The sequence below is a fragment of the Coptis chinensis genome, chromosome 2, assembly GCF_015680905.1.
Source record: "Coptis chinensis isolate HL-2020 chromosome 2, ASM1568090v1, whole genome shotgun sequence".
Lineage (NCBI taxonomy): Eukaryota > Viridiplantae > Streptophyta > Magnoliopsida > Ranunculales > Ranunculaceae > Coptis > Coptis chinensis.
In genome coordinates, this window is record NC_141457.1 from 15,453,984 (window position 1) to 15,474,598 (window position 20,615).

At 38.9% G+C, this 20,615-nt stretch overlaps 1 protein-coding gene across 5 annotated transcripts; it reads right to left on the reverse strand.

Annotated features, from left to right (window-relative positions):
* Nucleotides 1–1,117: 1,117 nt before the first annotated feature.
* On the reverse strand, nucleotides 1,118–20,600 carry D2HGDH (FAD-linked oxidases family protein). 5 transcript variants are annotated; one of them, XM_086585919.1, is made up of 15 exons: nucleotides 20,461–20,600; nucleotides 20,121–20,362; nucleotides 19,898–19,999; nucleotides 18,906–18,953; nucleotides 18,661–18,731; nucleotides 17,701–17,819; nucleotides 16,089–16,184; nucleotides 15,895–16,004; nucleotides 5,794–5,874; nucleotides 4,982–5,082; nucleotides 3,180–3,288; nucleotides 2,668–2,773; nucleotides 2,352–2,437; nucleotides 2,134–2,259; nucleotides 1,118–1,591 (listed from the first exon to the last, which is right to left on the reverse strand). In XM_086585919.1, the coding sequence occupies exons 1-15, from the start codon at nucleotides 20,552–20,554 to the stop codon at nucleotides 1,499–1,501; spliced, it is 1,584 nt and encodes a 527-aa protein (XP_086442045.1). In that variant the 5' UTR covers nucleotides 20,555–20,600; the 3' UTR covers nucleotides 1,118–1,498. The 5 variants fall into 5 exon arrangements, 4 of the variants coding, with proteins under 4 accessions (XP_086442045.1, XP_086442049.1, XP_086442055.1 ...); XM_086585923.1 differs by having other exon boundaries at nucleotides 20,121–20,359; nucleotides 20,461–20,598; XR_015209792.1 differs by lacking the exon at nucleotides 2,352–2,437.
* Between the last annotated feature and the right edge of the window lie 15 nt (nucleotides 20,601–20,615).

Consider the following 20,615-nt stretch of genomic DNA (forward strand, 5'->3'; position numbering starts at 1 on the left):
TATGGTTGAGTTGGTGACCCTCACATTACTATCTCCCCATATTATATGTTTCCACAACATTATAGAAACAGCAATAATCTCCGCGATTATGATCTCTATTACATTTCCCTCTCAGAGCATATTAACCAACATACGTTAATTATCACTTAATATTTAGAATTAGGGATGTAACACTACTTAGTTATTGTTGTTGTACTCGTACCACTTTCCACTAATTAATGAACATCCAGGAAATTTTCTAACGCAAATAGTTCTTTAATTCATGGATTTCTTCAAATGGTTCGTACAAAACTTCAACTGGCCAAAAGTGGCCTCAATTGGTCTTTCCAAGTTTTAGCTAAATAATTTCGAATCAAAGAACGCAAATTCCCCACAACAAAAATGAATACTAGTCTAGCTACCAAAGCAACTCGCCAATTTCTTCTGTCTTCTTCTCGTTCAAAATCCACATAAGTCCAACTCATGGTGATTCATCGTGGACATGGCCCGCGATATCCAGAGTACCCGCCCTTTGAATGTTCCGTGATTGTGATTGGAAGCCGCCTAAAACCGCACGTCTGTAAATCATGTGATTGTATGACTGTAAATTTTGGTCGCATTTTAAGCACAATTATCACCATGTAAATCATTTAATCATTCCATCTTCTGCAGGTTTTGTCTTAAACGGACATGTTCGTGGGAGCTTATACAGTGTCTTGCCTGCCAGTTTACACTTTACACCAGTTATCTGAATTCTATTACACCCGTTCAAATACAGTCAAGATTAAGTAATGGCAATAAACTAGTTTTCAACTGCTTCTTCACTTGATGTAGATAGCTCAAAATGATATGCTATAAGTTCTTTAACAGAAGTAGGAAGGACAGCTTATTAAGAAAATGACAAGTGAAACTGACAACTCTCCCCCGCCTGGATTCAAAATAGTTCAGAACCTTGCTTAAAACATTGAAATCTTGTTTCTAACTTCTTCGCATCGAGAACCAAGATCAAGACGACTACCATTGGGAGAAGGATGAACTCCCATTGTTTTACAAAGTTAAAACAGTAAATTTTCAAGTTATGGATCAGTTACATAGAGATCCTAATCATATAAACAACAGGCGCCTAGTTACACCGTCCTTCAACATGAATTGTGTATATCTTCAGATTGCCCACACTATTATTCATAACAGATATCTGTAGGTTCAATGATAAATATAGATGCATGTATATATCTTGATTTATTTCCTCGAGGAAACTTGCACATTCAAAATACAACGGCTTCTTAAATGATTATGAAATATAAAAGAAGCTCTACACCAAAGCCTTCCCGTCAGCATCCTTCCCAGTAATAGCATAGTAATGAGATATGATCCCACGCATACTTTATATAGCAGATACAACTCTGTAACTGCAATCCTGACGATGATGTTTTTGAATTGGAAACATCTCAAGGATTATTCAATCAAGTGACCTACCAGTCATAGTAAGAAAGAAGGCTCTGGAGTGAAGTGCCATAAATCATCCCTGCAAGAGCGTCTGTGGAATAACTTTATAGGGGTTCAGTATGCCACTGGGATCGAACAACTTCTTGATAGACGCCATAAGTTGAACCTGATCAAAGCATACCCCAATGCTCAGCTAATATGCACACACAGATATAGTCAAATATATCTGTAATTGGATACACACATAACAACAAAATGTCACAAAATATAGCAAAATCCACTGGTTGTTCAGTGTACTGAAAACCCGGAACTTGTCCGATATGTGACTGAATCTTGGAATCTCATGGTCCTCATGTGTTGATGTTTTCAACATATCAGAACTTCAGTGTCGTTCCGACATCTTACACTGACGCGCGACCTTTCTGGAGTTCACAACCATGGTATTTGAATCAACCACATGCGAGACCTTTACTTGCTGGGTGAACAGGTCTAAAGGGACCAACTCCATTAGACTTGCCGACTATGTAAAAACACTTTTAAAAAGTATGGATCATCACATGTTGCCCGAAGTAAGAAATATTAATTTTGCCAGCAAAATAAGAAAATTCATAATAACTAATAAAATAAAAATGTTATTCAGTTGAAATAGGCAGCACGCTAAACTGGCAATATGAATATAACAAAAAAATTTAAAAGGAAGACACTTACAGTTTCAGGTGTCTTGCTGTAGTGGATCTCATTGGCTTTCATTAGACCAAGACCGTGCTCTGCACTGATACTTCCTCGATGATTGGATGTCCACTCATAAACAAATGGCTCAATTTGTGCTAAAATCTTTAATTCTCAGTCCAAGTGAACAAGAAACTTAGTCAGAGTCCGTCGGGAGACATGAGAGTCTTAAATTAAAGTAGGAACAAGATAATTACAGTATCATCATACTGGGGTACTGATATATTCAGGTGCAAGTTAGCATCTCCGAGGTGACCATAGCCCAATACTTTTGCAGTTTGACCTGGAAATTCATTGCTGATTAAGCTATGAATCAACCATCTGATGGGACTTCAAAGACAGATGCAAACATGACAGTGACAGTATCGTAATACTGGTAACATATTTGATGTTTCAGGTTTTTCACAAAGGCATAAAGAATGCCATTCCATGTGAATGAACCATTCAAAAACACGGATAAAGATTCTAGATTAATATGTCAATAGCACAAGTAACAAATACATGCTCACTTACCAAGTCGAGCCCGCATTTTCTCAACAATGATGTACATTTTCTCAACAGGCAATGACAAATCATACTTATAAATGGCCCCTGCTTTCATCAGTGCTTCTGTTACACCCTGCCAAAAGAATTAGAAAAAACTAATGACAAACACATCCAAGGAAAGTTTCTAGTGTATATGAGTTAGACCGCAACAATTCATCTACAACCTAAAGGCACAACTAAATAAGAAAGAACTACGTGACATGAGTTCACTAAAATTAACACAAACATAAATGATAATAGAGCCTTTAATGATTTCAAAAGTCAACAAGGAAAGGAAACTAGAATGCATTACTCTGCAATCCATACACGAATTATTATATTATCCTCATACTCTCTTGCACTGTGGATTTTGTAGGTTGAGTATACCAAAAGCTCAGTAGACTACTCACTGCACTGTCAATATCTAGTTACAGGACCGCAAGTAAATCCAGGATAAAGAATACCATTTCAATAGAAATATAAAGAATACGATAGATAACCTCACGGATACGCCAGAATGAGGATGCTTGATTTATGTCTTGTGCGACAACACCATCAGATATCAAACCACTTTCCATGGAGCCAAGAAGGAAAGCCTCAAGTTTCTCTCTACAAGAATTGACAACACGTTAAAATGTTTCCGTAATTTTACCATTATTTTCTTTGACACGTAAAATATATTGGTTTCCTGAAAATAATCTTACCATGTTATAATAATGCCCAGATTACCCAAATTATGAATTTGTTCGTTTTAATAGAAAGAACTATAAATATCTGTTAGAGTTCTACGAGGACATCTCCCATGGGGATTTTAGAAAGTTCCTATTATGCAAAACTCTAATATTTTCCTATACATAGAGAGTGATAGGCCAAAATCAGCTAAGGCCTCTTTTTCTCTCTTTTCTCTCCAAACCTTCTTCTCCATTAATAATACTATACTTTTTACTTTATCTAAAGTCACGAATTTTTAAAAAGTTATAATCAAAAGGCATGGTTTTATAGTCATCTTACAGTGTCCAATCTTATCTCATAGGATAGCGTTACAACTTAAGTACTGTACATATGAATGCTCCGAACTAATATCGGGTCTTTGTTGTCCAGTTCAAGTAGCTAAGAGATTTTTTTTCCTTGATTGGTACACTAGTTGAGAGATTTTTATATTCGATCAATTGATGTGAATTAATAAAGTTCCTAGTAGAAGTATCAGTTACAAAAAGCTAATAATGGTACCTTCTTGCTCACTATAGCAAGGAATATTGGTATAGACTAGAGTTACAAGACCGCAAGCGCTGCTATTCCGTACAGCCCAGAGAAAGCATTGAAGAGGGGTTGGACTCCAATTTGGGTACAATACAGTCCATTCTATTCTTTCAAAAATATGTACTGAGCTCTTTTGTAATCCTTTTCTAATATAAACATATTCTTGGCCAAACAAAAAAATTATAGTTGAGGGTGAAGCTCCTAAAATTGATCAGATTTGTTGGATGATCTTGAATTTACAATTCAGGTCCCACTTTCACAAAGTTGGAGACCTCAAAAAGAACAAACGTGTTTTACAAATGTTCGTGGTACAAGATAATTTGTGGGGTAGATCGTCCAACTACCACTATGCTCTCGAAGTATGATATCAAGAAGTAACAGTTTCTCCTAACAACAAGCGAAACATTGGTAATCCTTCTGAATGCTCAGTGAACTGTCAAGAATTAATTTGTCAGAGAGAAAGAAGAAGTAGTGAATAGGGTGCGTGGATGTGCATCCTTCAATTTCAATCTTCGAGGAGCACTATTCGAGTGCTTCAATTATGGAAGGGACATCATAGAGGTGGAGGCTGACATAGAAATACATCCAGGAGTTGGCCCTCCTATTATGTCTAGCAAAACAGATTAGAATTTTTCATTTTTATTCTTTGTTCCTTTGATGAATTTGCATTTATCATCAAACAAAAGTGGGATACAAATACACGGTACAATTAAGTTTCAGAACCTTGAAACAGGATATGTGTAATCAAACCTAACTAATAGTGAATTTCATCATAACAATTAGGGTTGCCACAGTACTAAACCAATAAAGACACTTCAAGTGGGAAGGAAATATTACTTGTCATGAGTTTCGTCATCATCAAACAAAAGTGGGAAACAAATAAACGGTACCATTCAGTTTCAGAACCTTAAAATAGGATACATGAAACCAAACCTAACAACTAGTGAATTTCATCATAATGACTAGGGTTGCCACAGTACTAAACCAATAAAGACACTTTTTTCTTCCAAATTAATGTGAGCAAATGGGAAGGAATTATTACTTGTCATGAGTTTCGTTGCTGCCGGTTGTCTCAATAAGAACATAAAAGTTGTGTAGGGAGGGAGGAAATGGGTTGCGGACACCTTCAAGGTGATTCAAAACCTGATTCAATCCGAGCCAAAATCAAAACCCATGTTAAAGACAACAAATAAGTACTTTCTAAGACTACACTGAGCTCCATTAAAAAAAAATACTACACTGAGCTAGTCAGTAATCAAGACTCCAACTGATTGGGGGATCACCAGGAAGAGCTGAAGGCACTCCTACTTTTTTAGCACAGGAAGTGGGAAGGAAATTAGCAATACCAGGAATGTCACTCTAAATGTGGTAACTGATGAGCCTAATGAAGTGAGGCTCAAGAAGACTGCCTAGCTCCTTAGCTATGAAGAGTGTGATATTGATATAAATAAACTACAGTATTTTTCTACTCAGAATGCAAATCTGAAGAAGAAGTGACTCGGAAGGCGTGCTGACAATGAACGTCATCAAGCAAAATATAGTATGAAGAAGGGCCGAAGAAAAAGCAGTTGGAGAAACAATGTCTGGTTAAAGAAAAAGAAACCCAACAAAAAAGGTATGACATTGGAGAAGCAATCTAAAGATACGAAGAATTAACTCATATCAGGGTTTTCTTGACCTTGTGCCCAGCATTGTATCCGCAATTTAAACACATGTAGATAAACATCAACACGATGTGTGTAATCAGTTTAATAGAGGCCAGTGTAACAGGCAATTTATACCAATGTTGAACACCTGATAGATGTGCCAGTCACATTGTTAGATAGAGTAAGCAAAACTTTAGTACGGCCTTACCATGTCCATTGATTGGTTGTCCAGAAACTCAAATGCAGAAAGAACCTCTCCAAGTTTCCTTTTGGCTTCCATTAGTAGTTTCTGTTTACGTGGACATGAGATTTACTTGTCAAGTTATACAGAAGTATTCATAGTTAGAGATCAAAACCACAAACATGTAAAATAAATTTGAAGACCTATGATGCATGGATATGGGTACGGGTACTGATACAGCAACACCGATACGAAGTACAATACGACTTTTCTAAAATATTAGGATACGGGTACGGCCTATGGGTACGGCTAATTATTAGGAATATTTTTAAATAGAAGTGTATTCTAAAAATTCTCTTAGTAGTTCTTTGAGTAAAGTAAGTCAGAAACATGTGAAAAACTATTATAACACATGTCAAAGTCAACCCAACTTGAAACCTCAAGAAACAGATTACATTTTCAATTGAGCATAAGTGCATAACTATTGGGTTAGGTTTATTTCAAGGATTCCAGCTAGAATCCATTTAGAGAAGTTCACTCTCTTTCGAGAAAGAAGAGAAATTTGGAAATTTTGGTCATTCAAGTAAAAGAATTTTGCTAAATCTCCTCCGCCAGCCTCTCTCTCTAAATTTATTGGGATTCTTTGTTTTTTTGGGTGAGGGACAAGTATCCTAGAAGTATCCGGTACCCGTATCGGTATCGTACCCGACCGACACGGGTGCAATGACATTTTAGGAGTATCCGTGCATCATAGTTGAAGCCAATGAGAGAAACAAAGAGGTTTTGGTTCATTTCCAAAACTTATAAATGGATTTATACGAATCTAAGCATTTGGTTTGTAACTATGCAAGGCACATCCAATAAATAGGCAATTATGAGCTGTATAGTACAGACTTACTAGTAAACGTCCTTTTTTTCGGACCAACAAGAGAAAAATTATTAAAAAACTAACAGAGAATATCACATTAGGGGCCAAAGTAACAATGTTGCTATGCGAGCATAGTACAAAATCTTATGCCGACGTAAAATATCAGACTAGCCATTTTCCAATATTTTTGGTACATATCAGGTACAATAGGTTGGTAAGATGAGGTCAGGAATCACTGAGATCTTGGTAAATTGACACAAATACTGGAATATATCCAAAACAATCAGCAGTAAGATGAGTTTCCTCTTAGGGCCGATGTGTGCTCTAAATTTATATTTGGGTTCCCGTTATTGAGAGATTCCAACATAAACTGGCAGGGTGGAGGTATAGGTGTAGGTATCTCTCGAAAGGGGGTCGTTTGGTCTTGATTAAGAGTATTTTGTCTTCTCTTCCAATATACTTTATGTCTCTTTTTGTCATTCCAAATAGTATTAATAGTGTTGCTAATAGGATTGAGAGAATCATTAGGAATATTTTATGGGATAATTCTGTAGAGCAACATAGGTATTATTTGGTGAGGTGGGAGATTTTTTGCTTGGCTAAACACGTTGGTGGTTTGGGTTTGCGTAGTATGGTAGAATTCAACCAAGCGCTTTTGGGTAAGTGGTTATGACGTTTTGGGGAAGAGAGGAATAGTCTTTGGAGAAAGGTGGTTGTGTCTCGGTTTGGAGAGAGGCATTTTGGATGGGAGGGTGGTCCGGTTTCCATACTTTATGGGTGTGGAGTGTGGAGGGCAATTCTAAGGTGTTCTCTTTGTTCTTAAAAGGTATTCAATACAGTTTTGCAACAGGAGATGGGATTCATTTTTGGGAGGATCATTGGACAGGTGGTGGGGCAGGTGGTTGTGTCTCGGTTTGGAGAGAGGCATTTTGGGTGGGAGAGTGGTCCGGTTTCCATACTTTATGGGTGTGGAGTGTGGAGGGCAATTCTTAAGGTGTTCCCTTTGTTCTTAAAAGGTATTCAATATAGTTTTGCAACAAGAGATGAGATTTATTTTTGGGAGGATCATTGGACAGGTGGTGGGGCAGGTGGTTGTGTCTCGGTTTAGAGAGAGGCATTTTGGGTGGGAAAGTGGTCCAGTTTCCATACTTTATGGGTGTGGAGTGTGGAGGGCAATTCTTAAGGTGTTTCCTTTGTTCTTAAAAGGTATTCAATACAGTTTTGCAACAGAAAATGGGATTCATTTTTGAGAGGATCATTGGATAGGTGGTGGGGCTTTAGCCTTTGTTTTTCCTTTGTTGTTTGGTCTATCTAGTTTCAAAGGGAAACCCATTTTTATTGTATGGATCTGTATGGTTAGATCCGAGGGAGGCATATCTTGGAATCTTTACTCTCCATTGTATTCATTTTCTATCATAATCATATGCTCTAGTTAAGTCGATCTTACACACATTCCCTCCTGCCCCACTCATCCTATCATCATCGCCTCATTAGCAATAAGAATACCATCCAAAATCTGTCCAGGACAAAAGAACCTTGTTCCTGAGCGACCACACCATCTTTCTTAAGCCGAGAGGAAAGAACCATGGACACAATCTTATACACACTCCTAGATAAGCTGATGGGTCTTATGGCTCGAAGATCACCAATATCTTCTATATCTTCCACCTCAGGGATCAGAATCACATAAGTATTATTAAGGTTATGAGCAAGAAACTCATTCCTACTAAAATCATCCGGCATCCTCATAAAATCCGCTTTGATGATCTGCCAACACTTTTATAACCATCGGGGCAAGGAGATCAATCACAACCTATACTACAAATGGCAGACCACACCTCCTAGTCAATCCTCATTGATGTCTCTGAAGGAACTTACCATCTTGTACAAAAATACCCTCTAAAGGATGACCATTAACCAAAGGTTGAAACTAAAATAGGCTCCAAATAAAGCTCTGAATATAAATTCACAATATCATCTCTAAGACAGTCCTCACTCCTCACCTCTACCCTTGATACGAAGGGACTCAAGACAGTTGATCCTATTCCCGACTTAGACCATTTGACTGAAAAAAACTTGTATTTTGATCCCTTTAGACTACTATCTTAGTCTTGCATTTTTGTCTCCAAGGAACCTCCTCTCTCCTAACCACTACATCAAACTCCGAGACCAACTCAGTCTTTCTAAGTCACTCGGGAGAAGACAACCTATCTTCTTCTTCTCCAAATCAAGAACCCTAATGTCTTTAAGTTCTACCCACACGGCCAAAATTTCCTTATTCCATACTTAAATCTTTTCCTTAAGTGCTTTCAACTTATTGGCAAAGACAAAACGCAACCTTTTCCAAAAAAGAAATGACTCCCACCAATCTTTAATATGGTTGATAGTCATCAAACCACATAAGCTCAAACCTAAAGGGGGCAGTCTTATAACATCACACCCACACTCCAACAAGGTGTAGTGATGATCTGAATTAGCACAAGGGCCAAAATGATTGACTAAGTCTACGCCAATCCTCCTCCCACTCGAAGTTCACCAAAACATGATCCAATTTAGAAAGAATAGAGGCCTCTTGCTTATCAAACCTAGTATATCTACCCCAATTAAGTGGGAGATCCATCAACTCAAACCTATTCATGAAGTTCTCAAAATCTCTCACGTCATTACTAATATGACACCCGCCTTTTTTAACATGTGTAAACCTTAAAACACTAAAATCACCCCCACACACCAAGTTAACGCACTGGCAAAAGCAAAAGTATCTTCGAGTTCAGCCCAAAAACTATCAACGTTCTTATAATCAGACGGGCCATACACACCAGTGATAACATTACAAAGAGTCACCTTTGAAAACGCAAAGAATTGACACGGGAAAAAACAACCAATAGCTGACTCAAAAACCTGGATTTTATTCTTATCCTACAAAACAGCAATACCACCTGACGGCCTCACAGAGGGGAGGAACACCCAATCTGCATTGGGAACGTGATATAGGAATGCCCCAAATATCATTAACCAACTGAGGAGAGATGACCTCAAGCTTCATTTCTTGAATAATAACTACACCAGCACGAATACTGCGAATACAGTTCTTGATAGCTGGATGTTTAATATCCGTACCAAGGCCATTGATAAAGAACTGATTCTAAATAATTATAAAGAAACAGTGAGCAATATACACAAAATGTTATAGTGTTGGATAAGAAATACTGATCGCAAAACATTGGCAAATCTGTGAAGTAACTAAGTAGCCTTCAAATAGTAGTCAATACGTAAAATGGATGAGCTTCATCAGTATTGATCTTGTTGAACCATAAGCAATTTCAATTACCAGTGGGTACTGTGCAGCTTGCAACTACGGCGCTACCTCAAAGGCTATGCCCACGGCACTAATGGCTTGGCACGCCCCGCCCCGCCCATACCTTTGGCATAATTTGGCTCGCTTCCAGCTTGCCCAGAAAGGCCATACCTTAGTTTAGCCTATGAATGAACAAAATATATGTTTGTTTTTCAGAGGAGTTTGGTCTTCAAGTGTGGTCTCGTTGTAAATTATCCAGTCAATAGCGTCTCATGTATGTTTCATTTTTACATAGAGGGTCAAGGACCAATAACTCTGTAAATAGGCTGGTACTCAATACTCATCGATCCGGGTTGCAGTATGACACGGGTTTTCTCGGATCTGTTACCTTCTGTGATGAAGAGCAACAACAAATCAACAACCATTTAACCAAGGAAGTGTTAGGTGTAAGTGTAACCATAGTACAACAATGCTGTTCCAGGATGAAATATTGGTACCCAGGAGAACCAAAATTTTGGGAAATTTCCACAACTGGAGAGGCTGAAATATTGGTATCTCATGAAACCTTGGAAATTATTGTAATATTAGTCCTATTGGGCCTATACTTGGGCCCAACCTATGTACACTGTAACTCTGTTATTATAAATAGAAGATGGGTCTTACTTTGAGACCTAACTTTTACTGTCTCTCTTTCTACATGGTATCAGAAAAAAAACAGGAAGAGAGAAGTAAGGAGATCAAACCCTAGTCACCACCCTTAGCCACCACCCTAGCCGCCACCCCCTTCCTTCTTCCTGGCTCGGGCGTATATTAGCGACGCTGTGCCCGATTGATTTCTTTATCCGGCGACTTGTCTTGCCTCCTCCCTTTTTTTCCGGTAGGTTTCCGGCGTTTATCCGCGGTTTTCGGTAGGTTTCGGCGTTTATCACATTTTTCCGGCGGGTTTCCGGCGATTATAACTTTTTTTTTCTTACATCAAGGTACTATTCTTTGCACTATATCCCTTATCATGACGGATAACGACTCTAAAGGTGCGGATGATGTCTCCTTGTTGAATAATTTCTCTTCTTGAGAAAATTACTACCGCTCTTCTTAATGGGCGGAATTTCCACTCTTGGGCTCGTTACGTTAAAGCATTTTTTGGGGCCAAAGGGAAGATGGATTGGCTTGTTCCCAACAAGATGATTTGTCCAATTAATCTGAGACCACCTACCTAATAGTTGGTCCATGACCAACCCTGTATGATTCTAAGTTGGTTGTTCAACTCTATGGAGCGATGTCATGAGATGTTTACCTTTTATGAGACCTGTTGATGGTTTGTGGGCTGCTCTCTCCGAAATGTATGCTACTACGAACAATGAGGTTGAATTTATGAGCTCTACCGTGAGTTGGGTCGCTACCGCGGGGGCTCTTTTACGTCTTAGCTTACTTTGGGTACTTGAAGAAGCCGGAGGAGCTTTCTACTTACACTTCCCTATCCAAGATTCTTGGTATGACACCTACTATTATGGCGCTCTTGAGCGTGAGGAGAAACAGAGTTCATCGGTTCCTTATTGGTCTTCACTCGATTTTGAAGCCATTCGCTCAAGTTCTCAATCTTGCACCTCTTCCATCTCTTGGTGGTATGCCATTATTGAAAAACATGGCGTCGTGTTCGGATTACTTCTTCTCCGGTGGTTTTACGATGCACCGTCTTCTTCACGATCGGATGGCGTTTGTTGCTACTTACTTTCGACCCGGGGGTCTTCGGTGGCTTTCGTTCTCTTTGTTCCATCCGGGAACACTTCGTGGGCGCTTTTGCGATCATTGCAAGGGCGTTGGCCACCTTATTGATAGTTGCTATCGGTTGCATCGAGCCGTCCCAAGAGGGGTCGAGGGCTTAGGAGGCAAAGAACCTCGTATTGCGACTATTGGCGATATTTCCGGTAGTCATCATTCGGGGAGTTTCGAGGATTACGGGACTTTTACCCAAAGACGATTGATCGGCTTATGCATGCTATGTCTCTACGGGGGGACATCTAGTACTTACGCCATGATAACGCCGCCAGTACACCTCTTTGCGTTCCATATTCGTTCCCCTCCCATCCGGTTGGGTCCTTGATTAGGGGCAAATGATCATATGATGGTGAGTCTAGATTATTGTCGATAGCACACCCTTTTTTCACATCATGTCCGCGCATGCGGATGGCTCATATACACCACTATTACCCGTAAAGGTCTTGTTCGATTATCCCCCGCTATCTCTTTAGAGTCGGTCTTACATGTTCCTCATAGCTTAGCACTTAGCACGTTATCCGTTAGTCGTCTTGCTAAAGATTATCAACGTTACGTTGTTTTCTTACCCCATTCTTGTTATCTTGAACACGAAAGAACGGATTTTTTTTGGCGGGGCTATGAGCATCTTGGACTATACTACTTTGGAGATCCCCCTTGTCCCAAAGACTGCTCCACCGATGATCGAGTTTGCATGCTAGTGTGTTGCTGTGTCGGGCCGTTATTTGTTTTCTGGCGAAGTCTTTGAAAAGTTGGCATGCTTTCGGTTGGGCCATGTCAACTTCAAGTATCTATGTACTTTATTTCTGAATTAATAAAAGCATGCAAAAATACTCTTTTCATTGTGATACTTGTTCTTTGTCTAAACATGTGCGTAATTCTTATATTCCTCGCCTTTCTAGATCTCCTTGTATGTTTGATGTGATTCATACGGATGTTTGGGGCCCTTCTCCTGACTACCCTCTCGGCCATAGGTACTTCACGTGACCTTTATAGATGACCATACTTTCGGTGTACTTGGATCTATTTACTTCGCAAGAAATCGAAGTTCTCCCTATTTTCACTCGGTTTCTCCAACTCATTAAAACTTCGGTTCAATATCGGTGGTTCGCGGACTTGATCCGATAATCGCGAAGGAGTATGTTTCAACGAATTTGTCGCCCGTCTTAACTAATGGGGGTATCCTTCAAAGAATCGACTGTCCTTATACACCGAGCAAAATGGTGTTCTTTGAACGAAAAAATCGAGTCTTATGGATGTAGTTCGGTGTTTGTTGCAAGGTATGCATGTTCCTCGATCCTATCGGCATTATCGCGGTTCTTACCGGCCGTCTACGCCGAAAACCGCGACACCCGTAGAGTTCTTAATGGTAAGGCCCCTCTGCAAGTTGTATACCCGATCGTGTTCTCGTTTCCCATTATTCCCCGGTGTTTGGTTGTGTTTGCTATGTTCATGATAAAAGGCCTCTACGAACCAAATTGGATGATAAATCCATTCGATTGTGTCTTTCTAGGGTATTCCCCTATGTCCGCGGGGTATCGTTGTTATCATCCACCTAGTCGTAAATTAAGCCTCTATCATACCTTGGATGTCACATTTGTCGAGCATAGTGCATATTTTGGTCCTTATACATCCGCGCGGGAATCTTTGTCTTCCCTGCAGGAGGCTTCCCATTGTTTATCCTATTCCCCATCTTTTAATACTCCTTTGGTGGTCCCTCTACTAAACCTTTACGGTGTATACTTTCGTCCGACTTCTCCTCATGCTCATGCTTCAATGCTCATGCTCGCCCGCCTCGGGTAACATTCCTTCACCTTCAGTGATCTACCTCTTGTGATTGCTCCTACCGGTTGACTCCTATGATTGCTCTGTTGATTCTCCCCGCTGTTGAGCCCCTCGATTTCCTTCCGGGGACCGGGCATCCCCGGACAAATCACGGTTTTCCCACTAACCATCCTATTCTTGCGGTTTGTCTCTTATCGTATGTATCGCTTCTATCGGACATATCGACTTGGTTTCCTCTATTCGGATACCGCGATCGGTTCGAGGGCTCTGTCGGATCCACGTTGGGTAATTGCGCTATCGCGGTGAGATAACAACCACGAAAGCGAGAATCGGACTTGGGAAATGGTTGCTTTACCTCCCAAGACTTCGCCTGTTGGATGCAAATGGGTTTTACAAATGAAGTACTTGGCGGATGGTACGGTTGAACGATATAAGGCCCGTTTGGTTGCTAAAGGGATTTACAATGTGTACTGGGCGTGACTTTGGTGCGACCTTTGCTCCGTGAGCCAAGTTAAAATCTGTTCGACTTCTTATTTCCCCGGTCCTCCTCTTATGATTGGCCTCTTCATCGGTTGGATGTGAAGAATGCCTTCCTTCCGCGGAGATCCGGGTGGAGACGATTTACATGGATCCCCCACCGGGCTTTTCGTGGGTGAGGGGAGTATGCTAGGAAAGTTTGTCGACTCCAGTAAAGTCCTTATATGGGCTTAAGCGGTCACCACGAGCTGGTTCGATGGATTCAAAGGGTTGTCACTCTGATATGGATTTACCGGTGCCACTTTCGGACCATACATTGTTTGTTCGGGAAACTCACGGGGCGACTTATCTGCTTGTATATGTGGGCGACATTATTATTACACGAGGCGATCGATCGGGCATTGTACAAATTAAAGAATCCCTTCAGGAAGTCTTTTGAGGTTAAAACTTGGGTCACAGACGTTACTTTCTTGGCATTGAGATTGCGTAGTCCCAAGGGAATCTCTTTATCTCAACGAAAGTATGTTCTAGATCTTCCGACCGATCTGAGGGATCTTTGGGTTGTCGACCGGTTTCTACTCCTATGGTGCCTAACGGTAGGTTAGTTCGCGAGACGATGGACCATTATTGTCGGATCCATCGACTTATCGGTATCTTGTTGGGCGTCTTATTTATCTAGTTAATACTAGACCGGACATTGCCTATCTTTGTGGCGCGAGAGTTAGTCGATTCATGCATGCTCCACGTCAATCTCATATGGATCGCGATGGAGCATATTCTCAAATACCTAAAGTCTTGCCTCGGCTTAGGTCTCTTCTATCGCGGCCGGGTTCCACGGGGTCCCTTAGAATCTTACAATCGATTCGATTATGGAGGTTCTATCGATATCGTTCCACTTTACCGGCTTTATGTGCTTTTCGTGGGAATCACCTTATCTCATGGAAAAGCCGAAGCAATCTGTTGTCTCGGATCATCTGGCGAAAGCCGGAAGTATCGTGTGCCCGGCTTTGGGCACTTGTGAGATTATGTGGTTGCGATCTATTTTGGGAGAGCTTGGTTTTGCCTGATCACGGATCATCCGTGACTTCAATTGTGACAATCAAGTTTTGCCATCCATTTAGCCAGATTTCATCCTACATGAAGCGGACTAAGCACATAGAGATTGATGTGCATTTTTCTCATGGGAGAAAGTTAAATCTTTGGGATTGTCTCCCCGCCCTTTGTTAGGACTAAAGGCACGATTGTCGATACTCTTACCAAACCCGATGGGGACCTGGCGATCTTAAGCTCTTCCATTGGCAAGTCGGGTCTATTGGATATCTTCGCACCGGCTTGGGGGGAGTATTGTAATATTAGTCCTATTGGGCCTATACTTGGGCCCAACCTATGTACACTGTAACTCTGTTATTATAAATAGAAGATGGGTCTTACTTTGAGACCTAACTTTTACTGTCTCTCTTTCTACAGAAATATTTCAGATATCAGTTTTCTGAAATTCTGGCCGATATCATGATTTTTATGACATTTTAATACCATCTCTATCCATTTCTCTTGCAAGCTGCTCACTGCTCAGGAATCAAAATGCATGTTCAATATGATCCGATAAGTTCTTACTACTTAAGAAGCTTGGAAATAACCATTAGTGAGCATTGTTGCTCAAAAGATGGCACTCCAAGTCTTCTACTGTGATAGCACACTAAACTCCACCAAAGTAGAACCAGGAAAGAAGGAAAAGTGAAAGAAAGCATGCACCTTTAACTGAAATAGTAGACCTTGTAATTTCATAAGCTCTTGACATAAAACAACAAGCATTTTCCAGAAAGGATGCACTAACACAACTAAATTAATGGCGAAAAAGGCTCAGTGACAAGTAAGCTACATAAGGGAACAGAGAAATTATTCTTAAGATATCAGAGATATAACCAACCTGACAGCTAGAATAATCTTTACAAGCAAGAAAAGCAAGATTTGTAGAAGAAAGTCTTGGAGGGGTAAGTATTGAAATCTTGGTAATGATTCCCAACGATCCTTCACTTCCTATACCAATAAGAGTCGCATGTAGCCGTATCATTGGGATATCCACATTGAATTAACATGCGATCATATATAACTATTTCATACCTATAAATAATTGTTTCAAGTCATACCCTGTGTTGTCTTTGCGTAAAGTACCCAGCATGTCAAGCACAGTACCATTAGCTTGGACAACTTCAAGACCTGAAAGAACAGATTTTTCATAAACACAAATGGGAAAATGGGTTTTACATTTGTACAAAATCCTTCGATCGCCTAAGGAGAGGAGAGCTAATTCTGGAGTACTCATAAAATTTTAGAGGCTCTACAACAAACAAACATACATACCATTAACTTCTGTAATAGATCTTGTAATTCAATTATATGCTTGATTTCATCATAGAAAAACAATAAAATATTTGTACTTTGTAGACCCATCTGCCTCACTCTTAGCATAGAAAAAAGTATAAAAATGTTCAATGTGATCAAACTAATGAAAAATGATAGCTACTCAAACATAAAATTAGCAGGCTATGCGAGATCAACATACATCAGTATCATATAAATGTCAAGTTTAATTTCTTGAAACAACATTTAAAGCATGGTATACTCCTGCAGCGAAGAAGCGCAAAAGGAAAAAAAAAAAGATCATGAGAAACAACAGAACCAATATTTTACATCACTTCAACAATAAACGGATACGGAAACAGATATTCCTTGACTGTTGCATCACAGCTTGAAATTGCCACAAAGTGGCAGGTTTACATACAATCTGCCAAGTGATTTTTATCAAAACCTTGATAAGATGCATCGAATCTCTTGTGTTCAAACAATCTGCAAGACCATCTGTGTAGGATGGTAGAGAAGAATACATGCAATGGAAATCAATCTCCAACACTTCATGATTGGTTTTGAATTCGTCTTATTAGAACAGTTTTACTATGCACGGATGTAATCTTGAACTCCAATCATAAAGTCATAACAGCTGTGTGTATAAGTTATTGCCAATACTAAAACCACCCAGTTTGTTTATCGCTTCCTACATTTTAACATGAAGTTGACATGCTTTCATTGTTGGTCTTAATACCACAACATTGTTTAAACAGCACAAAGGTGTTTTTTTTTCGGATCGTTAAGTTTTGGGATGCAGGTGGTGTTTCTTGTTGGACAACTAGGGACATATGATGGTGGTTGTTTGCTTTTTTGGAGAACTAAATGTGTTGTTTATTTTGCTAATAAATCACTAAATAGTACATATACTGAAAATCATGTCCAGCTAAACAAATACAAATGTAAATACCTCCTTTCAGGTACTGCAAGGTCTCTCATAAACGTTCTTTTACAAGTAAAAATGATTTATATTTCTCAATTGATAAATGATATCCTAAAAACGCATCTTATCAACATAAAATGAGAACAAAACCTATACATTTTCTGTGGTTCCATGTACTAGTTATAAGCATCTTTCTTGTTGGTACAAAATGTACATTGTTATGAGTCCAAAACAGAATATAAAATATAACATAAACTGAAGCAGAGCAGTATGTGCGTCACAAATTGAGCATGAAAGAGCAAAGTGGTGCGCACATCTTAAATGGAAATAGGTTGGTTATACAACTGATACAATGTTATGCAGTTATTAAATAAAACATGACAGCTGGAGCATAGTAAATTATCTACCACAAAGCAACTGTTAAAGCATGTATTACAGAAACCTCACCAAGTATACTCCCATGAAGTGATCCGTAGCGAACAAACCTCAAACCACCAGCATTGGTCGAAACATTTCCACCAATTTGACAGCTTCCTTTTGCACCCAAATCAAGCGGCATAATGAATCTGCATCAAATATAAGAAGTTAGAATCATAAACCGGAAGATGAAAGGGTGCATGTTTGATATATACAACTGGGCATAAGGAGCACCTGAAAATTGTTAGTGCAAGTACAAGATATATACATATATGTATATATATATATATATATATCTGTGTGCTTGTGTGTGTGTTTAAATCTGAGTGTTTGCTTTTCTCAGTGGGAATAAGGCCGTGACTGAGAAAATACAATTACACCACAATGTACACAATGTAAAGCGTTGAAAATGGTTTGAATTCACATCTAATTGGATGACATGATTGTTCCAATTTTTCAGTATTCAGATTTGTATAGCAAGTTTCATTTCATTAGGGAACAAGCCATCCAAAAGAGTGTGTTGCACATGGCCTGAATCATTATCAGAAGCGGAAAGAACAGAATAAGGAGTTCCACGCCCCTCATCTCCATATGTAAATATGAAAATAGTTCTATGTTCATAAGTCCTGATCAGCCAACAATCCAGCATAAAACTTTAAAAGAAATATAAAAGTTTGAATAGAAAATCACGTAACCTAAGGAAGTATCAGTTGGGCACACAAACAGGTAGAGAATTGGCCAATGAGAAATTGAATAATTTTCGTCTGCTCTTATGATGAACTACCCAAAAAAGGTGCACAGAAATAACTGATTCTAATAGCAGAAGTGTGACCCATACTTATTTAGTTATTTTATATTGGATTATTTGGATCGAAAATGACTAGTCTAATGATAGGTATGTATGATCCCCCTTTTGAAAATTTTGAGTTGGCACCCACAATGAACAACAGAACAAAGAAAAGTGTGCGACTGAGTCTAATAGACATTTACCCTTCATTAATCAGGAAAGAATCCAGGTTCTCTAATATGCATCCTGCTTCACATACAAGTATACCACTGACCTATAACATAATGCAAGATAAGCAAGTCATAAAGAAGTACGACACTATCTATAGCGAAGACACAGCAATAACTGACCACCCGGGAATAAGGAAATCCAAATCCAGCCACTATTTACAACAACAACAACAATAAAGAGTATCTATCGATTGTATATTTAGTGTTCAGTAGTATACCTTATCAAGGGAGATAATTTTATTCATGGAACCAAGAGTAACTATCACCTGCACATGACGGCATAATAAATAATTCAAAGACATGCACAAAGTAAAACAATGAATGCATTTATCATGCAACAAGTTTGTTCGTCTGCATGTGCCTTTGTGTGTCCTGGAATATAACTATTACTGGAAAAGCTACAGTTTGACTAAATTTATTTTTTCTTAAAGTTACTATCATAAGCTGACTGGAAATAACAAATATGACATCTAATGTTCCTCGAGTACCAGTTAATTACTGTATATGTGGTCCAATCCATATACTCATATGCTACTTTATATTTATTTTTTTGTTTTTAAACTAAGTAAATAGTCTATTGACAATTTGACACATCAAGTTCTTAGTAAAAGTAAACTGAAAACAACCAACAATAATAAGTATACGTACGCTGTTTTATCAGCCAATACATACATCAACTTATAACAAGCATTAGAAACCACATTAATTAATTGGACGGTAACTGTGTCCATGAAAAAACCTATTCAAGGTCACATTGACACCGGTATGCGTGTCAGTTTTCAAAACGACGACCTATATGAAGTAGATCACTGAGGCACTAAGTTAACAAAAACTTTTAATCAAGTGAGCACAGTGAACGTTCTACGCAGAAGAGAGTACGCAGACAAAAAAGTGGAAGTGTTTGGTTGGTTTCGGTCTAGGTCTATCTGTCTGTCCCATCTGTCTGTCCCTCTCTGCTCACGCCCTCACTACTTAACAGTGTACTAGTATTCTTTAGTTACACAAATACACTTCTCGGGTTGAAGACAAGTGCCATATCATATCATGAAGTAGTTCAAGTGACTATCAACAGATTAGGCTCTTACGGTTTAAAAGAACTCCAAATTTGAAATGATATGCATAACGTGTCTGTCTGTCCCATATAAAACTGACCACACCGAATTTTTTTTTAAAGAATATGAAGTGTCCATGTTACATAAACGTACGTTACCTCGTCAAAAACAGGCACACTCCCACCTACAAGACCAGTATTCCCACCTTGTGGAACAACAGCCAAGTTTCTTGAATTACAATACCCAAGAATTTTTGACACCTGTATTACATGCACATGCATAAACTTTATATTTCCACACGTATACACAATTTATATTAAAGAAACGAGACACGTACTTCATTATATATATTATTATTATTAAAAAAGAGTAAAAACAAACCTCTTGAGTTGACTTAGGTTGGAGTAAAAGTTTACTCGAACCTTTATATTTCCTCATCCAATCCACGTTAGCAGTTGCCAGCCTGTCTTCATCTTGAATCACATTTTTGTCACCTAATATTTCCTTGAAATGTTTTATGTCCTCAGTATTTATACTCGAAAATGCCGGGTTCCTCTCGATTATTTTAGTGCCGAAATTTCGTTTGAAATAATGAAACTTGTTGACTTTTCTGTTAATACCTGCTGACATAATAACAAGTTTGTACGTGGATAGAATTTAGAAAATAATTATTATTAATTAATGATAGAATGATAGATAGGTTGATCGGTTTAATACATACCTGAATATGCTGACGTGGACCTAGGAGGTGTGGTTAGTGATTTTGAGTATAGGTTTGTGAGGATGCGTTGGGACGTTCTTCTCAGTTTTTCCATTTTTTTTGTGTTTTATTTGGAATGATAACGTTAGTGGGATGTTGAATGGGTAAATACTAGG

Coding starts and splice junctions, on each gene's coding strand:
- D2HGDH (XM_086585919.1), bottom strand. CDS start 20,554: ATGGAAAAACTGAGAAGAACGTCCCAACGCATCCTCACAAACCTATAC. Junction 18,732..18,905: donor AAATTATCTCCCTTGATAAG/GTATACTACTGA, acceptor ATTATGTTATAG/GTCAGTGGTATACTTGTATG. Junction 5,875..15,894: donor AAGATTATTCTAGCTGTCAG/GTTGGTTATATC, acceptor CCACGTAAACAG/AAACTACTAATGGAAGCCAA.